At 44.0% G+C, this 25,847-nt stretch overlaps 1 protein-coding gene across 3 annotated transcripts in view; it reads left to right on the forward strand.

Moving 5' to 3' along the window:
* Nucleotides 1-8,571: 8,571 nt before the first annotated feature.
* Nucleotides 8,572-25,847, forward strand: part of LOC120996266 (phosphatidylinositol 3,4,5-trisphosphate 3-phosphatase TPTE2-like) — an 82,035-nt gene continuing 64,759 nt past the window's right edge. Inside the window, exons 1-2 of one of the 3 annotated variants that reach the window (XM_040426077.1) lie at nt 8,572-8,761; nt 22,436-22,505. In XM_040426077.1, coding sequence (XP_040282011.1) covers nt 22,456-22,505 — 50 coding nt within the window. In that variant the 5' untranslated portion in view covers nt 8,572-8,761; nt 22,436-22,455. Of the gene's footprint in view, nt 8,777-8,804; nt 8,971-22,435; nt 22,506-25,847 lie in introns of those variants that run through there. The other 2 variants (XM_040426076.1, XM_040426075.1) reach the window with 2 other exon arrangements.

The raw sequence follows: 25,847 nt of genomic DNA on the forward strand, positions 1-25,847 counted from the left end.
ATGACATGCACCCACTTTATGCATAATTAAACAGTGATTAGTAAGATATTAGTAAGATATAACAACATCAATCAGGATAATATAATGCTTGAATGGTCCCTGAAACTAGGCAACCACTCTTGATGGAGCTGATGACAACAATATCCTGCTTGGCCACCGCATGCACAAGTTCCCTTTTCTGGAGAAGTCTGTCCCAGGTATATGACTTGCCTATGTTGTCCCGAAGCTCTGTGGCTTGTACAGTCCTGGGGCCCCTTTAAGCTATGCTTGCTGCCAGCTAGTTCTTTCACTCTGCTGCTGATACTTTGCAGAGATCACCAGGCCCTAATGTCATCTCGAGGCTCTGTATGCTTTGGTACCCAAGCTGAATGAGCTACATATCTGGTCTCTGCACACACGTGCACACACAGGAGCAGTTTTGCCCCTTGCCCCAGGCTGAATCTCCTTCCCTGGCCATCTTGACCAAGGATCAGGTGCCCTCTGCTGGAGTTAGATGTTACAGGAGCATCTCTGTGTTTTACTCCTATAGCATTCATATCTATAGTGTATACAGCATCCAGATAAACAGCGTCATACAGCCTCCGAATAAGCTGTGATTGTCCTGATGTTGGTTGAGTAGATTCATAAAGGACAAAAGAATTGCTGGGAATGTATCCTGATATTGTCCAATAGTCTGTAATGACAAATACAAATAATATACAGGGTGGGCCATTTATATGGATACACCTTAATAAAATGGGAATGGTTGGTGATATTAACTTCCTGTTTGTGGCACATTAGTATATGTGAGGGGGGAAACTTTTCAAGATGGGTGGTGACCATGGTGGCCATTTTGAAGTCGGCAATTTTGAATCCAACTTTTGTTTTTTCAATAGGAAGAGGGTCATGTGACACATGTGACACATCAAACTTATTGGGAATTTCACGAGAAAAACAATGGTGTGCTTAGTTTTAACGTAACTTTATTCTTTCATGAGTTATTTACAAGTTTCTGACCACTTATAAAATGTGTTCAATGTGCTGCCCATTGTGTTGGATTGTCAATGCAACCCTCTTCTCCCACTCTTCACACACTGATAGCAACACCGCAGGAGAAATGCTAGCACAGGCTTCCAGTATCCGTAGTTTCAGGTGCTGCACATCTCGTATCTTCACAGCATAGACAATTGCCTTCAGATGACCCCAAAGATAAAAGTCTAAGGGGGTCAGATCGGGAGACCTTGGGGGCCATTCAACTGGCCCACAACGACCAATCCACTTTCCAGGAAACTGTTCATCTAGGAATGCTCGGACCTGACACCCATAATGTGGTGGTGCACCATCTTGCTGGAAAAACTCAGGGAACGTGCCAGCTTCAGTACATAAAGAGGGAAACACATCATCATGTAGCAATTTTGCATATCCAGTGGCCTTGAGGTTTCCATTGATGAAGAATGGCCCCACTATCTTTGTACCCCATATACCACACCATACCATCAATATTTTTGTTCCAACAGTCTTGGAGGGATCTATCCAATGTGGGTTAGTGTCAGACCAATAGCGGTGGTTTTGTTTGTTAACTTCACCATTCACATAAAAGTTTGCCTCATCACTGAACAAAATCTTCTGCGTAAACTCACCAGTTTTCCAAAGCAGATTTTCAACTTCACAGTTTCAGGTTTAGTATGGTTTTAATGTGTTTCACCTTTTAAAAAACACAGAGGCAATATCCATACAGAAAACCATGGTGATGGGCAACATTTTTTGGCCATACATCTAGGGTTATGGCCACCTAAAGAAATTAGATAATCACTCTCCAAAATCGCACAGCTCAAAAAAGCCAAAAGAAGGAAGAGAAGGTGCTCAAAGGGTGAGTATGAAATGAAACAGTGCTAAACACAGGGATGGTTGCTGCCAGCTAGGTGGTTCTAAAGACCACATCTATCAATTATCTCCACAAGTGCACAGAGAAGAGATGCTAGTAATTTCTGTAGGCACTAGAGCAGCATGGTCATAATGACACAGAGCTTTGTAACAACTGAATGGTACTAAGGGCTTATTCACACACATTAGTGATTTGCATTCTTTGAATTCTAAATGTGTATTTTGTGTATGTCCTTTAGTCTGTTTTTGGACAAAAAGCAGCCATTCTATTCATTGGACCTGTGAAAACCACAGGCAGCACATGGATGCCATTCATGTGTGGTTTGTTTTTCACTGATCCATTGCATCGAATGTTTAAGCAGTGTTTGTATCCGATTAGCAGAGGTCGGACATCCCTCTCCCCTGCTGATAAGCTGTTTCAGGGAAGTTGGCTCCATAACTACACTGCTATGTCTGTTGTGCAGTGGAAGTAATTGCTTGCTGCAGTGCTGCTCCCATTCACTTCAATGGGAGCAGCACTGTAGTTACCAGCTCCATCCACTACACAACGGGCGGATCTGTGCAGTACCGACGAGGCTTCTGGCACTAAAACTACTGCAGAACAGCTCATCGGTGGGAGTGCACGATGTCGGACCTCCACCAATACCATATTGAGGCCTTTTCATGTATGTGCATATGTATGCAATCCAACATGCATGTATACATGCAATGTATACAGTCTACAACTGCTTGGACCCCACCAATTATGAGGATCCCTGAGTTCCTTGTGTGAATGTAGAGGTGGGGCGCATGTGTAAAGACCACTCCATTTAATTCCGTATGACTGCTGAGTACAGCACTTGGCTGTCTGTTTCACTGAAGTGAATAAACTGATGGCCACACACGTGCTCTGCCACTTCATTAACACAAAGGACTGGAGGACCCGTTCTGGTGATAAGTGGGTCAGAATCCCAGTGGTTGGAGGCCTCTACAATCATGCAGTTATCACTCATCCTGTGTTAATAGGAAACCCCTTTTAGTCTTGAGGTTGGGCCTCCCTGGATCTGGATCTGGCAGTTTTTCCAGCACATTCCACAGATGCCCAATTGGATTGAGATCTGGAGAATTTGGAGCCAAGTCAAAATCTTAAACTGGAAGTAAAAAAGAGTTACAGCGGCTCACCCTCTCTCTATATGGGAAAGGTGCTCACCCCCAGGTCCCACCCTCAGGACCGGTAGGAAAATGTGAAATAGCAAGTATGGGGGGGCACACTCAAAAGGGAACCACAAAGCGGTAACAGTGATAGTGCACTTTATTATATTAAAATATTAAGAACATACCCCTAAAATATCTATATAAAATACATATACCACATGTACAAATAAGCGTATGACCAACACTCAAATAACGTCAAATAATCGCAATGGAACCGCGTGCGGTAAAAATCCCACTCAGGGAAATATTGTTATAGTAGGATTCTATCACCAGTCCTGTGATAGACTATCAGTGGACAGATAAGCCAGCAATGATGTAATGCTTAGATGTGATAATCCAATATCCCACTTCACTGTCCAGTGCACTGATATAGTGTAGTAAAGCAAGGGCCCAGTTCTCTGTCCAAAACACTTATAGTGTAACGCCCACAATGGTGGGTTAAATCTCACTTGCCTCCACAAAATTAGCAGTGCTCAAAATTGAGCCCGGTCTTACCCGTCTTCACTGCCTCCTCCGCAGCGTAGATCCAGGCGGCTGCACACCAAACAGCGTCTCACGTGGTGTGCTCGGCCTGTACGTGGCGTCCCACGTGACCTGGTTGCCTAGGGGACCGGATATGCGCTCGTATGACGTAGATATTTCAAATCCGTACGAGCTGCTTTATTCGCTTCACTTTTTATGTTGCCGGCTTTCTTTTTCTTTCTTTAGATGAATCCACGCTCACTCTAAACCGCCAGACGCGTTTCGGGGTCCTACACCCCTTCCTCAGTGGCCAGTGAGGAAGGGGTGTAGGAGTCGCTCAATATCTACGTCATACGAGTTCATAGCCGCTTTGTGGTTCCCTTTTGAGTGTGCCCCCCCATACTTGCTTTTTTAAAATCTTAAACTGCTTTTCATGTTCTTTAAACCATTCCTGAACAATTTGTGCAATATGGCAGAGGGCTTGTTTGTTGAGTGATTGCATTGTTCATGCTGCACCTAAAATCTTTGTCCGCAGCACATTGCTCTGTGTGACCAGGAATGTGCTGCCGACAATCAAGTTGTAGTAACAATCTTCATCCCCATACAACCTCAATCACTGCATCCCTTACGAGCGGCCAATGACCGGAAATTAACATTGGTTCGCTTTAGTTTTTGCTTGATCTATCAACTCCTGTAAACGAACCCTTTCTCCTGATTCTCAATGAAATCTTGGGTGGACGGGAATGGTCCTAGCCGCTTATATCTATAAGACAGTTCATTTTTTTAAGGTAGTAGTGAGCAGCTTCGAGGGCCCCTATGCAGCTGCACAGCTTGCTGTCTAGTTCACTACTAACTTTATTCCAGTATGACATCTTTATATTAGTTCCTTGTTTTTGTTGTTGTTATCGTATGTTCTCATATTTTGTGACCCGATACTTGAAGTGTGTAAAAAGGCAGAGACGCTCAATCTGGAACGGGCAAATTCTCTGTTTGGGTTTCAGTAAATTTGCATGTGTCCTAAGGACAGGGCAAGTTTCCTTTTGCCATTGTTTCCTCCTTGTAATCCACTGAAAGGAGATTGACCCTAATGACTGTGATACCAGGGGTGATAACAGAACCTCAGGAAGTGCTAGGGGATATGTAATATTTTCAGTATTCAGAGGTCCAGCCCACTTGGTTTAGGAATATAGGTCCCCTATGAAGGTCCAACTGAACTGCTGGGCATACATGTAAGCCCATTTGCACAAACAAGTTAAAGGCCGTGTTCACCTTGAGAACCATTTTACAACTCATATTGCATTTAATCTACTAACACAGTTTGCCATTTATTTCTAGTATGTTGCATTACTTATCGTATACTGAATTATAGCCTATATAAAACCCCAGAGCTGCATTCATAATTCTGCTGATCATCATTTGAATGGTCCACAACCTTGTCATCAGACATACAGGGAGTGCAGAATTATTAGGCAAATGAGTATTTTGACCACATCATCCTCTTTATGCATGTTGTCTTACTCCAAGCTGTATAGGCTCGAAAGCCTACTACCAATTAAGCATATTAGGTGATGTGCATCTCTGTAATGAGAAGGGGTGTGGTCTAATGACATCAACACCCTATATTAGGTGTGCATAATTATTAGGCAACTTCCTTTCCTTTGGGAAAATGGGTCAAAAGAAGGACTTGACAGGCTCAGAAAAGTCAAAAATAGTGAGATATCTTGCAGAGGGATGCAGCACTCTTAAAATTGAAAAGCTTCTGAAGCGTGATCATCAAACAATCGTGTGGAAAAACCAAGGCGCAAAATAACTGCCCATGAACTGAGAAAAGTCAAGCGTGCAGCTGCCAAGATGCCACTTGCCAACATCACTGGAGTGCCCAAAAGCACAAGGTGTGCAATACTCAGAGACATGGCCAAGGTAAGAATGGCTAAAAGACAACCACCACTGAACAAGACACACAAGCTGAAACGTCAAGACTAGGCCAAGAAATATCTCAAGACTGATTTTTCTAAGGTTTTATGGACTGATGAAATGAGAGTGAGTCTTGATGGGCCAGATGGATGGGCCCGTGGCTGGATTGGTAAAGGGCAGAGAGCTCCAGTCCGACTCAGACGCCAGCAAGGTGGAGGTGGAGTACTGGTTTGGGCTGGTATCATCAAAGATGAGCTTGTGGGGCCTTTTCGGGTTGAGGATGGAGTCAAGCTCAACTCCCAGTCCTACTGCCAGTTTCTGGAAGACACCTTCTTCAAGCAGTGGTACAGGAAGAAGTCTGCATCCTTCAAGAAAAACATGATTTTCATGCAGGACAATGCTCCATCACACGCGTCCAAGTACTCCACAGCGTGGCTGGCAAGAAAGGGTATAAAAGAAGAAAATCTAATGACACGGCCTCCTTGTTCACCTGATCTGAACCCCATTGAGAACCTGTGGTCCATCATCAAATGTGAGATTTACAAGGAGGGAAAACAGTACACCTCTCTGAACAGTGTCTGGGAGGCTGTGGTTGCTGCTGCACGCAATGTTGATGGTGAACAGATCAAAACACTGACAGAATCCATGGATGGCAGGCTTTTGAGTGTCCTTGCAAAGAAAGGTGGCTATATTGGTCACTGATTTGTTTTTGTTTTGTTTTTGAATGTCAGAAATGTATATTTGTGAATGTTGAGATGTTATATTGGTTTCACTGGTAAAAATAAATAATTGAAATGGGTATATATTTGTTTTTTGTTAAGTTGCCTAATAATTATGCACAGTAATAGTCACCTGCACACACAGATATCCCCTTAAAATAGCTAAAACTAAAAACAAACTAAAAACTACTTCCAAAAATATTCAGCTTTGATATTAATGAGTTTTTTGGGTTCATTGAGAACATGGTTGTTGTTCAATAATAAAATTAATCCTCAAAAATACAACTTGCCTAATAATTCTGCACTCCCTGTATACTAAAAGGTTTTGCCTCACTATAGACAATTTTATTATGTAATCACCTTAAAACTAAGTGGTAGTTCACTAGAGACTTAGGGATGCATACTGAAAAAATATACCTTGCACCTTCCTTTGTCTCCATCCCACTAATGGTGTATATCTGATACTTATGTTAATTGATGAAAATCAATATTAAAGGGTTTCTGTCACCTGAAAAATGGGTATTAAGCTGGCTGAGATTAGCAATGTGCTAATGTTAGCTGAATATAACTATATTAGTGCCATCTCACTGCCTAAAGCCTTTATTGAGAAAAAAAAACTTGTATAATATGGGGGGGGGGGGGGGGGGGGCATTGTTCCTGCTCCGAGAGGCTCCGTTCTCCCACCTCTGACCACGCCCTGCTACACTAGATTGACAGGGGCAGGCATCGTTGGTCTCCTACCTCCGGCCCTATCTGCAGTGGAAATCTCGCAAAGTTCAGTATTCGGCGCAGGCGCAGTGAGGAAGCTGGCAGTCGGTGAGCGCCCTTCACTGCTGTAGGTCGGCTTTAAAGGGAGTGCTGGAGTGCTGTGGAGGTCACAGTTAAGAGGGCAGGCTGCTGTTGAGGTCACAGTTATGTGGACGGTCCGCTATGGAGGTCAGTGTTAATGGTCAGATTGCTGTAGAGGTCACTGTTAAGTGGGCGGGTTGTTGTGGAAATCACTGTTAAGGAGATGGGTTACAGTGGAGGTCACTACTAAAGGGGAGGCCGCTGTGGAGGTCACTGTTAAGGGGGTGGGATGCAGTGAAGGTCACAGTTAAAGGGGCGGGTACTGTGGAGGTCTCTGTTAAGGGGGTAGGGAACGGTGGAGGTTACAGTTTAGGGGATGGTCCGCTATGGAGGTCAGTGTTTAGGGGAGGGCGCTGTAGAGGTCACTGTTAAGGGAGCGGGGTGTTGTGGAGGTCACATTTTGAGGGAACGGAGCTCTGTGGAGGTCACTGTTAAGGGGGCGGCTTATTGTGGAAATCACTGTTAACAAGACTGGGTACTGTGGAGGTCGCAAATAAAGGGACAGCCGCTGGGGAGGTCACTGTTAAAGAGGCGGGTGCTGTGGAGGTTACTATTAAGGAGGCAGGGGACTGTGGAGGTCACTATTAAAGGGGCGGACACTGTGGAGGTCACTGTTAAGGGAGAAGGGGACTGTGGGGTCACTGTTAAGGGAGCGGGGTAGAGTGGAGGTCACCGTTAAGGGAGCGGGGTACTGTGGCAGTCACTGTTAAAGTCTGTGGAGGTCTCTGTTAAGGGGGTTGGGAATGGTGGAGGTCACAGTTAAGGGGACTGTAACCTATGGTCAGTGTTAAGGGGCGGGTGCTGTAGAGGTCACTGTTAATGGGGTGTGCCCCTGTGGAGGTCAGTGGCAAGGAGGTGGGGTGCTGTGGAACTCACTGTTAAAGGGGCAGGCTGCTGTGGAGGTCCCATTTTAAGGAGGCGGGGCACTGTGGGGGTCAGTGTTAAGGGGTGGGGGGCTGTAGATGTTACTGTTATAGGGGTTGCTGTCGATATCTTTTAATGACACACACAAACAATAGGTCATCAGTATCTGATTGATAGGGCCTGATTGATAGGTCCATTCTGACTGAGTTGCACATAGGCCATGTAACCTCTGAACGTGATGTCACTGGCCTAGGAAGAGGCCTCTTCAAACAGCTGGCGTGGTGCCAGGAATCAGACCCCCATTGATTAGATATCGATTACCTATCCTGAGGATAGTTCATGAGTATTTTGCTCCCGGAAAACCAATTTAACATTTAGCAAATCACATACAGCCTAGTCTTAGATAGAAAATTCCATTGGGAAGTGCAGTTCCCAGCTGGTGGGTCATAGGTTTGGAGTTTCACTCTATTCTGGGACAATCTTCAAAATAATTAGCTGGAGGTTCATGGGTTTGGTGTCTTAATCTGTTCCGGAAACAATCTTCATAATAATCATATGACAAAAATTCCTGAGACTTCCAAGTCCCAGCGGCGGCAAAAAAAAGAAATGGTTAAAGTTCACATTGTACGTGCTAATAATCTCAGCAGTGTTACATAGTAACAGGCATAATGTCAGGAACATGGATTTTCAGAAAATAACACAAGACAAAGTCAGCAGAAGTCAACAGAGGAAGTGGAAAGTGCTGGGTCTGCACTCAAAAAAGAGGGAGGGGGGGGCAGAGGAAGAGGGAGACAGCAGGAAAGCTGAGGAAGACACTACAGCAACTTCCCGAAAGTCCATGTGATGGAAAACAAGGGTGAGTGGATGTGAAGAGGAGAAAGGATTAAGGAGAAGAGGTAGGCGCGGCAGAGGTGAGCTGAGACTTGTATCAGTGTTTTTGTTTCTTTCGCACCCTCCCTCCCCTTCCCAGTACCTTCCTCCCTAATCAAGTTCATTCAAGACCTGCGAGGAGGTGACATGGCTCTGGAGACATCTGGGTGAAGCCTTCCTGCAGTGTCACTTTATTGATGAGCTGTGGACAGGCGGTGAGGAGCTGCTGGTTGAGGTAAGACTACAATACACTCATTATACGTGAAGATACAATTACACTCTACTATTAGCACTCACAGGCAAATGCTGGGAGGATCTTGGCAGAGACGTCTATGTAAGGGGCCATGAGCAGGATGAGATTTTTCTTCAGATCTGAGCCTCCAACATCTTGGAAGAGTTATTACAACAAATAGTGAGACGAGGCAGATGTTATCCGTGATCGTGGCCGAAAGTCCATTGTGGGCCATTCTCATCTGAAAGTACAATGAGATCTGAATAAATAAGCACTTACCTGTACTAGAAAACATGGATACAACATAAGACATGATCTTCTGTCACCTATAGAATTCAACGTACATAACTATGTACCATGAGTATGTAGACACGAGACACGTAGAATCTGTGCACATATATACACATCCTCAGCATGGCAGCAGTTTACCTATAGAATCTAGTGCACATATATATCCTCAGCATGGCAGCAGTTTACCTATAGAATCTAGTGCACATATATACACATCCTCAGCATGGCAGCAGTTTACCTATAGAATCTAGTGCACATATATACACATCCTCAGCATGGCAGCAGTTTACCTATAGAATCTAGTGCACATATATACACATCCTCAGCATGGCAGCAGTTTACCTATAGAATCTGTGCACATATATACACATCCTTAGCATAGCAACAGTTTACCTATAGAATCTAGTACAGATATATACACATCCTCAGCATGGCAGCAGTTTACCTATAGAATCTAGTGCACATATATACACATCCTCAGCATGGCAGCAGTTTACCTATAGAATCTAGTGCACATATATACACATCCTCAGCATGGCAGCAGTTTACCTATAGAATCTAGTGCACATATATACACATCCTCAGCATGGCAGCAGTTTACCTATAGAATCTGTGCACATATATACACATCCTTAGCATAGCAACAGTTTACCTATAGAATCTAGTACAGATATATACACATCCTCAGCATGGCAGCAGTTTACCTATAGAATCTGTGCACATATATACAAATCCTCAGCATGGCAGCAGTTTACCTATAGAATCCGTGCACATATATACACATCCTCTGCACTATAATGAGGACGGGCTGGATGTCCGGCCACAGCAGGGCAAACATGCCGAGAGGAGGGCCAGACAAAAACTGCAGCGCGCTGTCGTTTTATTCCGGCCGCCTTTCATATCGCTGTAATCGTATTGACCCAGAGAATAACATGCCACATGGTCCAGAAAGGTGGCGTTCAAAAGTTTGCTATGAGGCCCAGTCCTTTCTAGTTAAGCCGCTGCCCAAAGTGCTGTATTGGTGGGACCTTTACTAAGTCAATTGAGTTTTTTCTTTAAGCGTGTCTTCTCCTCTGAGAATTTGAAATAATTGTCAGACTACTCCTTTAACTCATTATTGCAATGCATTTTGAGCAGCATATTTGCAGAAGATGCCTAAAGGCCCCTTTACATAGGTCGATGATCGGGGCAATTATCTAAAGAAGCATTCCTAAGAACGCTCCTTCCCGATATTTGCCCTGTCTAAGGCCTCATGCACACGACCGTTGTTTTGGTCTGCATCCGAGCCGCAGTTTTTGCGGCTCGGATGCGGACCCATTCACTTCAATGGGGCTGCAAAAGATGCGCCACTGATCACCCAATAAACTAGCAAGTGGTTAAAATATATTTACTGGGGCCAAAGCACGTTCACAGCAAAATCAGCCAAGTCAGTGCAAACTGAATGATCATCCGGTGGAAACAGAGCTAGTGCGGATCACTCTAGCAATTGCCTGTCCTCATACAGAAGAGGTGATTGGGGCATGTATGTGCGGCTCTCACCTCCTGTATCGAGCTGCAGTTATCGGGAATAAATGGTTTGTTCCCGATAAATGACTGTTGTGTCAGCCTGTGATAATTGGTACTTTGGCGCACTATCTTTTATAATGTGGATACTTTGTATATGGATACTGTATCATTGTTTCTACAGTCATGTTTATTTTGGTTTATAGGTGCACCTCACTATGGACATAATTACGCTATTGGAGATTGCTGTTTGTGTGTTCACATCTGCATTGGAGACTCTGTTCGGAGCTTCCTTTGAAGATTCTGTCATATTTGACAGAATATGAGTGGCGGTGCCCTCTGACAGACATTGGATTGCCAGTATCCAGTCTGCCATCCACTGCCTATGGTCAGCACTGAAAGCGGTCGGATCCCTGTCAGATCCCATTGTAGTCTGTCCTCCTGGAGTTCACAATGGAGATGTGAACGTAGCCTAAGGCCTAGTTCACACGAACGTATGGCTTTTATAGTTTTTTGCGGTCCTTTTTTCACGGATCTGTTGTTCCGTTTTTGAGTTCCGTTGTGTTTCCGTTTCCTTTCCGTTTTTCCGTTCCGTTTTTCCATACGGCATATAGAGTATACAGTAATTACATAGAAAAAATTGGGCTGGGCATAAGATTTTCAATAGATGGTTCAGCAAAAACAGAACAGATACGGAAGACATACGGATGCATTTCCGTATGTGTTCCGTTTTTTTTGTGGACCCATTGACTTTAATGAAGCCACGGAACTTGATTTGCGGCCAAATATAGGACATGTTCTCTATCTTTCAACGGAACGGAAAAACGGAAACGGAATGCATACGGAACACATTCCGTTTTTTTTGCGGAACCATTGAAATGAATGGTTCTGTATACGGACCGTATACGGAACACAAAAAAACGGCCCATACACTCGCAAAAAAAACGTTTGTGTGAACTGGGCCTAATTTTGACACAAATTTTGACACCGGATCCTTTTCCTGCATCTCACTTATTTTCAGCACAAATAACTCTCACGTGATACTAATAAAATGTGTACTGCAGTGTATGTGGCCATGTGTACAAGTCTATTGTCTGTGTGTATGCCATTGTGCTTGCCTGGGGTTATTAACTCAATTACAGATCATTACATGGCTGGAACAGATACCAGACAATGCAATATCACTGCTATTGATACCAGACATTGAACTAGTGCTCATTATTTACTATTTACTATCAGCCTTTACATTGGATGGGGTCTAGGGTTGCCACCTATTCACCCCTACATACTGGCTAGGTGTCAGACACTGACTTAAAGGGGTCGTCTCACTTCAGCAAATGGCATTTATCATGTGAAGAAAGTTAATACAAGGCACTTACTAATGTATTGTGATTGTCCATATTGCCTCCTTTGCTGGCTGGATTCATTTCTTCATCACATTATACGCTGCTCGTATCCAGGGATTATGACCACCCTGCAATCCAGCAATGGTTGTCATGGTTTCATACTATAGGAAAAAGCGTCAGCCTCTTTGGTGGCCAGGACTGCTGGAGTGCGCCTAGGGGGGCACTTTTTCCTATAGTGTGCAAGCACAACCATCACTGCCGGATTGCAGGGTGGTCGTAACCATGGAAACGATCAGTGTATAATGGGATGGAAAAATAAATCAAACCAGCAAAGTTGGTAATATGGACAATCACAATACATTAGTAAGTGCCTTGTAATAACTTTCTCTACATGATAAACACCATTTGCTGAAGTGAGACAACCCCTTTACTACTGTAAGTGGCACAGAATACTTATCTGGTGGCAATATTGTTTGTAAATTTTGTGCTGCCAGGTCTTCTGTATGGAAGACATGTGCCATGAAGAAGCTTCAGTGCCCACCGACCAGCTGTTCCGCATTTGTTTTGGTGCTGGAAATACTGTAGGCTCTAGAACGACACAGCTCTGTCCACTGTGTAGATGACGGAGCTGGTTACTGCAGTGCTACTACCACTGCAGTAACCAGCTCCAACCACTATACAATGGGTGGAGCTGTGTAGTCCCAGCGCCAATTTCCAGCCCCAGGGGTACTACAGAACAGCTGATTGGCTGGGGTGCAGGGAGTTGGATCCCCGCTGATCAGATAATGATCATTTTTCCTAAGGATAGGCCATTGATAGAAAAATATTGGAGTAGATTTATCAAAACTGGTGTAAAAAAAATTGCCTTTTTTTCCCCATAGCAACCAATCAGATTCCACCTTACATCTTCCGAAAGAGCGCTGAAAAATTGAAAGGTGGAATCTGATTGGTTGCTATGGGCATCCAAGCCAGTTTTCCTTTACACACCTTTGATAAATCTTCCCCATTGAGTTTAACTCAATATTACACTCTGAGTTAATTAATACAGTTACTATTATTGTAACGGGACGCCGTGTTCATTGTATGTACACACGAGTACAGGGAAGTCACTTGTGACCTAGAACAGCACAGATGATTGTTGCTTTATGAAACACAGATTATAGGATAAGGAAGACTTGAATCAACACGGCAAGATCACTCTACAGCTACACCGTAATCCCAATTTTTACTGGATGATGCCAGAAATAGCAGATATAAGAACCTTGGCGAAATACTATCAATTTTAGTAAATATGAAGATATGTATGTAAAGGTCCATGTATCTAAACATATAAACATTTACTCAAATCAAGGACAAGTATATCAGTTACACATTTTTATAATAGTTTCTATACACTGCAATGCAGATTCCTAGATATGTCCAGTAGGTATGGTCATATGGCAAAATGTTCTTTAGAATCCAAATTCAGCTATCCCCGTTTACTTCAACATTGACAGAGAGCCAACATAATACTGATACTCATTATCATCGGAACAATTTAATATTACAGTACAGCTACAGGGACTTTCTTGAGTAACTGTACCGCCCAATATCGACTAAACTGTATGTATGGCCGTGTCTGCAAAAAGAATGTTCAACAGATAATTGCTTGTTCAACTGCTGTGCAACCATCAACCAACTTCTATCTAATGTGTATGGCCACCTCTACTACTAGAACCACCAGTAATCATCTTTTCGTTGCCGATCTTACTTCTAGAACCACGAGTAATCATTTGCTGGTCTTGCATCTAGAACCACAATCAATAATCTGTTTACTGACAACCTTTCTATCTAATGTGTATGGCCACCTCTACTTCTAGAACCACCAGTAATCATCTTTTGGTTTCCGGTCTTGCTTCTAGAACCACCAGTAATCATCTTTTGGTTTCCGGTCTTGCTTCTAGAACTACCAGTAATCATTTGTTGATGACTGGTCTTGCATCTAGAACCACAATCAATAATCTGCTTACTGACAACCTTTCTATCTAATATGTATGGCCACCTCTACTTCTAGAACCACCAGTAATCATCTTTTGGTTTCCGGTCTTGCTTCTAGAACTACCAGTAATCATTTGTTGATGGCAGGTCTTGCATCTAGAACCACCAGCAATAATCTGTTTACTTACAACCTTGCTATCTAATGTGTATGGCTTCCTCTACTTCTAGAATAGTCAGCAGTCATCTGTTCACAGTCGGTCTTGCTCTAGAACCACCAGCAATTCATCCTTTCACTACTATTCTTGCTTCTAAAATGGGATATAGAAAATAACCCGGCCACAAGCAATGCTCACATTTCGTATAGCTGGCCACAGGCATTAGATGTATGTCCTCTGAACGACTTTGGCGGGATCCGTCAACCATCTAATATATATGGGGGCCTCTTGACATCTGCAGTCAAAGGCAGAGTAGGGTCAGGCATGTTGGATTTCAATATGCTGAATCCTTTTGTTCTCGGGAGCAGTGCATGTGACATGGCCTGTAGATGTGAGGTTGACAGTACCTGTAGGAACATTGTTCCTACAGGTCTTCTTTCATCGCTGCATACAACAGGGACTATATTGCATGTATTGTGACTATTTAATGGATGCTACATCTCACTGATGACCTATTATCTCGTTCTCACAGGCTATTTACAGTCAGGACAGCTATTTGGGGGTGGTTCAGTGGTAGCAGTTGTACCAGAGCCATGATGCTTGAGGGGCCCAAAGACCACATAAGAAGCTCATCATATAGTCACAGGCCTGTTGTTTAATTTAATGTAAATCTGGCAATGGTGATCAAGCATCACAAATTAGTAGTAACAGCCTGTGTGACTATCTGTATGATGGGACATGTGACTAAAAATACTATTGCCATGTACATCTGCAAGGGTTAATGTGCTATTTACAGCCTGTGAAGACAGACATTGGGGGAAATTATAAAAGGAGTTCAGGGAAAAGGGCTGCAGTTGCCCATAGCAACCAATCAGGTTACAGCACTCATTTTTCAGAGGCTCTTTGGAAAATAAAAGAAGCGACCTGATTGGTTGCTATGGAAAATGGCTCAATTTTTTTTCTTGTTTCAGAGTTGATAAATCTTCCCCATTATGATTTCTAATTAATGGAGAATAAGAGTTATTAAGTATCAGGGAGTTAGTAACAAAGATGAAAGGTTCACTTTAGGGTTTGTACACATGACATTGGGGCATATTGTTCAATGTGCACATTTGGAGTGTGCTGCCAAATGTATGCCTCCTATGCTATATGCCTGTTCATTTTGTGGGACCACCCATAAGTACTGAAAAGTGTAGTCAACACAAAAAAAGGTATCCAGCCAGAAACCAGCTAAACCTGGACAGATGTGCGACATACAGCTGGTCATGTAAACTCTTTAGAGTCTCATATAACCATGGTGCCATATGAGCAATAAAGCAATATAACGTATAAAGAAATAACGACAACCACTTAAATATGGTGCAAAATGGCATAAAATATTAATCATGAAATGATCAATAAATAATAATTTAATAAATTAATAAATAACCAATAAACCATCAGTAATGTCCACAATTGTCCCCTCCAGCAAAGCTGGGTGACTAACCCCCCTCTAATTTCGGACCGCGACTTGTAAATGGGGGAGGGCGGGCAGGGCGACGTCTTCTCTCTTCCAGGTTCGGCGACGGACAAGGCTCCAGACCCGCCGAACACCTCCTTAAATACTTGAATTTCCCGCTTCAGGTGGTAGAGCAGCCAATCAGAAAGAGGCAGAAAACAGGTACCCCAGTAACAGGTAGGCAACGATGAACCAATCACAGCTCTTCCTTAAATCACCTCAGATTAGCTGAAAGATAAATGGCAGAAAACAAGCACAAAAAGGGGAGAAAAGGGGGGAAAAAAGTGACAGAACTGCTACTCCCAATATGCTCAATGACACCATGGTGGGAGTCCGGCATACGCCATTGTGCCCACTGTCAGGAGCACGGTCCAAGTATGTGTGGTATCTTTAGCTTCATCACTGTGTTAGCAGAGGATGATACCTACAAAATATATGGTTCCCAACATGTAGCTGGTACATTCAGGGCATGTAAGCCCAGGCCTGGTTGGGCCCCAAACCCGCCAAGGATTACAAAAGCCCCACCCATTTTGGCCCGGGGCATTGCGAATTTGCCTGGACTGTCTTTAAAAATTGGGGATAGGCCCTTGCAAATTTGGGACTGTTGGCAACTATACCAAATTACTGGTACCTGCAATCTTGTATGACAACATCCAGAATCAGTCACAATAGATAATAATCCTTAATGAATCCTCCATTAAGGGTTGAATGAACCCCACCCGGGTCGTGCTGAAATCTCTGCGAACTGTAAGGCCCCTTTCACACAAGCGAGTTTTCTGCGTGTGAAGTGAACACATAGCAGCCGCACTGAATCCTGACCCATTCATTCCAATGGGTCTGTGTACATGAAAAAAAAAAACGGATGACGTCCATATGGCATCCATTTTTTTGTGGATCCATTCTAACAATGCCTATCCTTGTACGGAACGGACATACGGATGAGGATAGCACACGGTGTGCAGTCCGCATTTTTTGCGGACCCATTGAAATGAATGGGTATGCATCCTATCCGCAAAAAAAAAAACGTAACGGACACGGAAACAAAATACGTTCGTGTGAATGTAGCCTAATCCAGATGCAATTCGGGTGGAATGCGTTTTTTCACTGATGGTTGCTAGGAGATGTTTGTAAGCCTTCTTTTTTTTTTCACGCGCATTGCACCCGCGTGGAAAAAACTAAAAACACTGAACACAATTGCAGACAAAACTGACTGAACTTGCTTCCGAAATGGTGCGAGTTTCACTGAACACACCCTGAACGCATTCTGACACAATCCGTACCGTTCGCGTGAAAGAGGCCTAAGGCTTTATTCACACATCAGTGTTTGGGCTCATGCACACGAACGTATTTTATTTCCGTGTCCGTTCCGTTTTTTTTGCAGACTGTAGGCGGAACCATTCATTTCAATGGGTCCCCAAAAAAACGGAAGGTACTCCGTTTGCATTCCGTTTCCGTATGTCATATTATTGTTCGCATTACGGACAAAGATAGTACTGTTCTATTAGGGGCCAGCTGTTCTGCTCCGCAAAATACGGAATGCACACGGACGTCATCCGTATTTTTTGCGGACCGCAAAATACATATGGTCGTGTGCATGGGGCCTTTTGGTGAGTGATTTCCATCAGTTATGGTGAACCAAAATCAGGACTGGAGCCTCCACAGAGATAAGGTATTAGGCCTCATGCACACGACCGTTGTTTTGGTCCACATCCGAACCGCCGTTTTTGCGGCTCGGATGCGGACCCATTCACTTCAATGGGGCCGTAAAAGATGCGGACAGCACTCCGTGTGCTGTCCGCATCCGTTGCACCGTTCCGTGGCCCCGCAAAAAAAAATATAGCATGTTCTATTCTTGTCCGTTTTGCGGACAAGAATAGGCATGTCTACAATGGGCCGCATCCGTTCCGTTCCGCAAATTGCGAAAGTTCTTGGGAAAGAACTGCACCTGTTCTGTGTTTAGAGCCGCCCCTGGTTTTGGCTGAAAATCACTGATCGAAATCACTGACCGAGCACTGACTGTGTGAATAAGGGCTCATGTACACGACTGTATGTACTTTTGCAGTCTGCAAAACACGGATCCGGAAAAAAAAAACTGATGACATTTGTGTGGTTTATGTTGCATCAGTTTTTTTGGGCGGATCCATTGTAACAATACGGACAAACGGACAAGAATAGGACACATTCTATCCTTTTGTGTAATGGATATACGGACATGGAATTCACATGAAACCTTTACTTGTTTTTGCATCCCCATTGAAATGAATGGTTCTGTATACAGGCTGCAAAAAAAACAAAAAACGGAACGGACATGGACAAAAAATCCTTCGGTGTGCATGAGCCCCAAGGCACAACTCATCCTGGATGCTTTTACTTTCTCTGCAAAGGAATTCTTGATGTCATGACGGTGTCCTACATTCAAATGCAATCAAGTAAAGGGAATCTGTCATGTCCAAAAGCAATTTCATAGTAAGCATACCATGTATGGTAGGTGCTCGGAAACCTATCCATACCTTGGTTTTCGGTGCATTGTGGGCGGTTCTACCCCATTTAGTGCACCTGGTTTTCCGTGCATCATTACTACCAGCTCTGAAATCTCAGGAATTATCAATCAAACAAGAGGGGGGATACGTGGCATTACTGGGCAAACACTGGTACACAAATTGACAACATTAAAATTTTATAAAAATAAAAAGAAACATTTCTCAGGATCAGAGGGCTACATTTTCACAATAAAGGTATAGTTATGTTTTGGGGCACTAACCCTATATGCAGGGGTGCACCTAGACTTTCTGTTGCCTGAGGCGAAAACTGAAACGGCGCCCACCTTCCCCCTTCCCAATGCCAATTTCTTAACCTAACCCCTTCCCTTTAGCCCATGGCCCTTTGGCTGCCCCCTCTTGCCCCTACCTGGTGCTGCCTTAGGCGATCGCCTCACCTGGCCTCATTGGTGGTGCACCCCTGCCTGCATACCTTGAAACTGATTTTGGAGGTGAGAGACTCCCTTTATCCGTACACATTGACCGGACAGTCGTACAGCTGAATCTACATTGCCCTTGCTACTGCTTATGGAAACTTTCTACCCAGACGAATACCTATGTTTAGTATAAGATGTAGGTTCTGTTCAATTCCTATTCATATAATTTATCAGCCTTGGACACATTAATTATATAGTCTGTCCATACTGAACAGAAGGGGGCACACCTAACAATACAATTACGGAGTGCAGGCCTGGTATCAAAAAAGCAAACCCGAGCAACAATTTAAGAAAGAAATACCAAAACTCAGCCGCACCTCCAAAAATAAGAACTACATTTTATTAAGACAAATAGATTTAAAAACATAAATTAACATAGCCCTCCTCACAGGTGCTACAATGCATATTGGCTTCACCTATGCATTGTAGCACTTTATTCCCTCACCTGTGAGGAGGGCTATGTTCATTTATGTTTTTAAATCTATTTGTCTTAATAAAATGTAGTTCTTATTTTTGGAGGTGCGGCTGAGTTTTGGTATTTCTTTCTTAAATTGTTGCTCACATATAGGCTGTCCATGTTATGTATTGGAATATGGAAATTTCTGCTTATTGCATGGGGAGTTCCTATGCAATCATTAGGATTGCCAGAAGTTTCAGAGGACACATATCTAGGTTAAATTCTTTATCAGGTTTAATATGTTCTATGGGGGTCTCCCGAATCTCCTTGAAAGATGATGATGGCGGTAAGAAGGGCCACACATGTTCGATTTTAACATGACAATTAGCCACTGCCCAAAATGGTTGACAATGACATACTGCCCCCATTACAAGCAAAAATAGATGACCTGGTCTGATGAATCACGTTTTCTTTTACATCATGTGGACAGGTGCATGTGCATTCCTTACCTGGTTTAGAGATGACACTGGGATGCACTATGGAAGAAAGCAAGCTGGTGTAGGCAACCTTCTGCCGGGAAACCTGGGTCCTGGCACTTATGTGGGTGTTAGTTGACACCTACCAAGCTAACCTAAATATTATTGCAGACTTAGTACCTAAAAGGGTTTTCGGAGACTTTACTACTGATCAGAAGGAGTCTGACACCTGGGATAGGTCATCAGTAGTGAAGTCTTAGAAACTCCCTTTAAAGGGGTTGTCCTATGAAAAATATTCAACAGTTTTCAAAATAGCATCTGGATCTGAATACTTTTGTAATTGTATATAATTAAAAATGTTGCTTAGCCACTGAGTTATTCACATGCTCCATTTCGTCCTTCAACTGCCTCCTGGGCTGTGATAGCGGGAAAGCTGCAGCAGAAAGGACACGCCCCTGAGCTGCAGCAGAAAAGACACTCCCTTTGAACTGTCAGCTTGATATAAATCTAGAAAAGCAAGGAATGGGAAGATCTCTGGATCCATGAGGTACGGGGCTGGGTCTAGCTTTGTTAGGAAGAGACTGTCATGTACTATATACACTGCTCAAAAAAATAAAGGGAACACAAAAATAACACAACCTAGAACTGAGTTAATTAAATATTCTTCTGAAATACTTTGTTCTTTACATAGTTGAATGTGCTGACAACAAAATCACACAAAAATAAAAAAATGGAAATCAAATTTTTCAACCCGTGGAGGTCTGGATTTGGAGTCACACTCAAAATTAAAGTGGAAAAACACACTACAGGCTGATCCAACTTTGATGTAATGTCCTTAAAACAAGTCAAAATGAGGCTCAGTAGTGTGTGTGGCCTCCACGTGCCTGTATGACCTCCCTACAACGCCTGTGCATGCTCCTGATGAGGTGGCGCACGGTCTCCTGAGGGATCTCCTCCCAGACCTGGACTAAAGCATCTGCCAACTCCTGGAAAGTTGGTGGATAGAGCGAGACATGATGTCCCAGATGTGCTCAATTGGATTCAGGTCTGGGGAACGGGCGCGCCAGTCCATAGCATCAATGCCTTCGTCTTGCAGGAACTGCTGACACACTCCAGCCACATGAGGTCTAGCATTGTCTTGCATTAGGAGGAACCCAGGGCCAACCGCACCAGCATATGGTCTCACAAGGGGTCTGAGGATCTCATCTCGGTACCTAATGGTAGTCAGGCTACCTCTGGCGAGCACATGGAGGGCTGTGCGGCCCTCCAAAGAAATGCCACCCCACACCATTACTGACCCAATGCCAAACCGGTCATGCTGGAGGATGTTGCAGGCAGCAGAACGTTCTCCACGGCGTCTCCAGACTCTGTCACATCTGTCACATGTGCTCAGTGTGAACCTGCTTTCATCTGTGAAGAGCACAGGGCGCCAGTGGCGAATTTGCCAATCTTGGTGTTCTCTGGCAAGTGCCAAACGTCCTGCACAGTGTTGGGCTGTAAGCAAAACCCCCACCTGTGGACGTCGGGCCCTCATATCACCCTCATGGAGTCTGTTTCTGACCGTTTGAGCAGACACATGCACATTTGTGGCCTGCTGAAGGTCATTTTGCAGGGCTCTGGCAGTGCTCCTCCTGTTCCTCCTTGCACAAAGGCGGAGGTAGCGGTCCTGCTGCTGGGTTGTTGCCCTCCTACGGCCTCCTCCACGTCTCCTGATGTACTGGCCTGTCTCCTGGTAGTGCCTCCATGCTCTGGACACTACGCTGACAGACACAGCAAACCTTCTTGCCACAGCTCGCATTGATGTGCCATCCTGGATAAGCTGCACTACCTGAGCCACTTGTGTGGGTTGTAGACTCCGTCTCATGCTACCACTAGAGTGAAAGCACCGCCAGCATTCAAAAGTGACCAAAACATCAGCCAGGAAGCATAGGAACTGAGAAGTGGTCTGTGTAACCACCTGCAGAACCACTCCTTTATTGGGGGTGTCTTGCTAATTGCCTATAATTTCCACCTGTTGTCTATCCCATTTGCACAACAGCATGTGAAATTCATTGTCACTCGGTGTTGCTTCCTAAGTGGACAGTTTGATTTCACAGAAGTGTGATTGACTTGGAGTTACATTGTGTTGTTTAAGTGTTCCCTTTATTTTTTTGAGCAGTGTATATGATGTCTGATTCTCATTTTTTACATTAGTCATGGGATAACCCATTTAATGGAATTGGAAATGGTATTCAATAATGGCAGAAGCCTCTTTCAGCAGGATAGTATGCACCGTCATACTAAAAAAAATGTTCAGGGAATATGACAAAGAGTTCAAGGTGTTGACCTGGCCTCCATCTTCCTCAGATCTCAATCCGATCAATGATATGTGGGATGTGCTGTAAAGTCCTAAACACGGAGGCCCTACTTATGTATTAAAGTATTTAACCACTTGGTGTAAGATACCTCAGAGGTCTTGTGGAGTCTATGCCTTGATGGGTCACAGCTGTTATGGTGACATGAGGGGGACCTAGGAGATATTAGGCATGTGGCTTGAATGTTGCAGCTGATTGATGTATGTTCTTTTCTATACCTTATCTTATGAACTTGGTACCCATGTACCCACATACGTGTTTTTATTCTCCAGATCACTTTTTTTTTATAAAGCACTACAGATTATGTCAGTTGGTAGAAGTACGAAATAATAAAGATCCAGAACAAAATTAATTGAATTGAGATTATTGATCATACCTGTGACTTGTGCATTATCTGTGTTTATGGTGTCTTCACTTATTGCTAAGATTGTATATAAGAAACTGCAACACAGGAACATGATCGGATGCTTTAGTTATTGTTTTCCATTTCCTCTTAGCTCCGGCATTCATTGACAAGATGTCAACGGTAACATTTGCTCCCAGGGCAGAGGTCGTTGAAGTCAATGGGTGAGTGATCAGCTCAGATAATTTTTAAAGAGTTTGTAAATATTAACATGAATAGAGAGAGTTTCCAAGGTAAAGACATGACTTCATTCTAATTTTTCTTGCTTCTCCATTCATCAGTCTTTTGAGGAACATTTACACAATAAGGTACAAGGTAACATTTATACGGAGCAAAAACTGTCACCTACTACAGTACAGACCAAAAGTTTGGACACACCTTCTCATTCAAAGAGTTTTCTTTATTTTCATGACTATGAAGGCATCAAAACTATGAATTAACACATGTGGAATTATATACATAACAAACAAGTGTGAAACAACTGAAAATATGTCATATTCTAGGTTCTTCAAAGTAGCCACCTTTTGCTTTGATTACTGCTTTGCACACTCTTGGCATTCTCTTGATGAGCTTCAAGAGGTAGTCCCCTGAAATGGTTTTCACTTCACAGGTGTGCCCTGTCAGGTTTAATAAGTGGGATTTCTTGCCTTATAAATGGGGTTGGGGCCATCAGTTGCGTTGAGGAGAAGTCAGGTGGATACACAGCTGATAGTCCTACTGAATAGACTGTTAGAATTTGTATTATGGCAAGAAAAAAGCAGCTAAGTAAAGAAAAACGAGTGGCCATCATTACTTTAAGAAATGAAGGTCAGTCAGTCAGCCGAAAAATGGGAAAACTTTGAAAATAAGGGCTATTTGACCATGAAGGAGAGTGATGGGGTGCAGCGCCAGATGACCTGGCCTCCACAGTCACCGGACCTGAACCCAATTGAGATGGTTTGGGGTGAGCTGGACCGCAGAGTGAAGGCAAAAGGGCCAACAAGTGCTAAGCATCTCTGGGAACTCCTTCAAGACTGTTGGAAGACCATTTCAGGGGACTACCTCTTGAAGCTCATCAAAAGAATGCCAAGAGTGTGCAAAGCAGTAATCAAAGCAAAAGGTGGCTACTTTGAAGAACCTAGAATATGACATATTTTCAGTTGTTTCACACTTGTTTGTTATGTATATAATTCCACATGTGTTAATTCATAGTTTTGATGCCTTCATAGTCATGAAAATAAAGAAAACTCTTTGAATGAGAAGGTGTGTCCAAACTTTTGGTCTGTACTGTATATCATGATAGGTTTTCAAAAGGAGGCACATCATTCTTGCGACTTTTAGACCATATTCACATGACTGTGTGCATGAAGCCACTGCAGAGCTACATGCAATACATATACTGCTATATGGTGCCTCCCTATGGGGCCATATTGCAGATATGTTCTCCCCTAAAAGCAATGCCTCCTCTGCTCTTTCTATGCTTAGGAGTCATGTGGGTGCTGCCTTTCAGTGATTGACAGCTAACTCTACATGACTAGACACACAGGGAAGGCTGTCAGTCACCGATAGAACCGCCTGCATGACTCCTAAGCATAAAAAGAGCAGAGGTGGAAATGAATGAAATATAAGTTATACTGAATCTTTTCCTATAAAACCATACAGGAATCTGCTCAGCTCCTCCTGCTCTATAACATACTGGCTGCAGATTGGACTGCATTTTCATGATGACATGTTCCCTTTAAGGTGGCTTTGTAGGGAAAATCCCTTTAACAATAGTAACATTTTTAATGTAATCTGTGGGGAAAACCTGAGGGCAAATACCTTGCTATGTTACCGCAGAGAAAAGAAAGCATTACAATGCACCTGATTGTCCATTGACTACATGGATGGGCCTGTAAACTGTGCAGACAGCGTTATCTTAGACAAACAGTAATGACGACCTCACTATAGACTATATATACTGATCCTTGTTGACATTCTTTATTGCTTACTTTGTATTTCGCCCCATAGATTTGTCTTATCAGTGTCAGAAGTCATGTATCTGCTGAGCGAGCAAAGTGATTATCAGTGGCAATTAGGAAATGCAAATAAAGAGCTGCAAAAATATGTTGCAGCTTTGGTCTGGTCTGCTGAAATTATCATATTTCTAACTACAATGAGCATATCCTGTACTCGGGTGTTCCCGATGTAAACGTCCAACAGGCCTATAGAGTTCTATTGGCCAGGTGTATAATAGGTGGTAGTAATAGTGGCAGTTGTAGCCTTGGTGGCGGAGGTAGGGGCAGTGGTAGCGACAGATGCTGCTGATACTGTGGCAGGGCCGCTGATAGAAATCATGGGGCCCCGTACAGCATACATGACGGGGCCCCCTTCAGCTCCACCCCCTGATCCCTCCTTCAGCCACACCCCTGGCCCTGCCCTTGGCCCCTCCCCAGATGCCGCCTTGAAACAACATGCAGATTTGTCTACAAGTGATATTTATGGCGCTGGGGGGTCGTCTGTGAATGGCGCTGTTATGGAGGGGATCTGTGAATGGCACTGTTATGGAGGGGATCTGTGAATGGCACTTTTATGGAGGGGATCTGTGGATGGCACTGTTATGGAGGGGATCTGTGGATGGCACTGTTATGGAGGGGATCTGTGGATGGCACTGTTATGGAGGGGATCTGTGGATGGCACTGTTATGGAGGGGATCTGTGGATGGCACTGTTATGGAGGGGATCTGTGGATGGCACTGTTATGGAGAGGATCTGTGGATGGCACTGTTATGGAGGGGATCTGTGGATGGCACTGTTATGGGGGGATCTGTGGATGGCACTGTTATGGGGGGATCTGTGGATGGCACTGTTATAGAGGGGGATCTGTGGATGACACATACCGTATATAGCATCTTATGCTATGTGTCATCCACATGACAGACCCCCCCCCCCATAACAGTGCCATCCACGGATCCCCCGCCCTCCCTATAACAGTGCCGTCATGACGTCCTCCATATAGATATCCCCCCGCCACTCACAGTAGTATACATTAATAAATCGGTGCAGCCGTGCAGGCTGCAGACAGTAACTTTAATTTTAGCACAGGCACAGCGCTCATCTCTTTACTAAAATACTACCTTACATTCAGCTCCTGCCTCCTCCCTCCACCCTCCAGCCTCCAGTAACAAGTGCGGGCGGCAGCGCTCACTCACTGACGTCACGCGCCTGCGCCGCCTAGTGGGAGGAGCAGGCGTGTGACGTCAGTGAGTGAGCGCCGCCCCCACACTGCCTGCTGTTACTGGAGCCAGCCCACTGACAGCAAAAAAATTAAAATGGCTCGGGAGTCGGCAGCCCGGGCCCCCCTGCCAGCCGGGCCCGGTACAACTGGGCCAGCTGTACTGGCCTATCAGCGGCCCTGTACTGTGGGCACAGGCTCAACGCATGCCAGACCTAGACCAAGCTAGTCTGTCGCTAGCTCTGAGCAAGGATCTCCCTTAGGTCTCATTCAGATGGCCGTATGTGTTTTGCAGTCCGCAAACTGCGAATGCG

The sequence above is a fragment of the Bufo bufo genome, chromosome 3 (genome assembly GCF_905171765.1).
Source record: "Bufo bufo chromosome 3, aBufBuf1.1, whole genome shotgun sequence".
NCBI classification, from domain to species: Eukaryota; Metazoa; Chordata; class Amphibia; order Anura; family Bufonidae; genus Bufo; species Bufo bufo.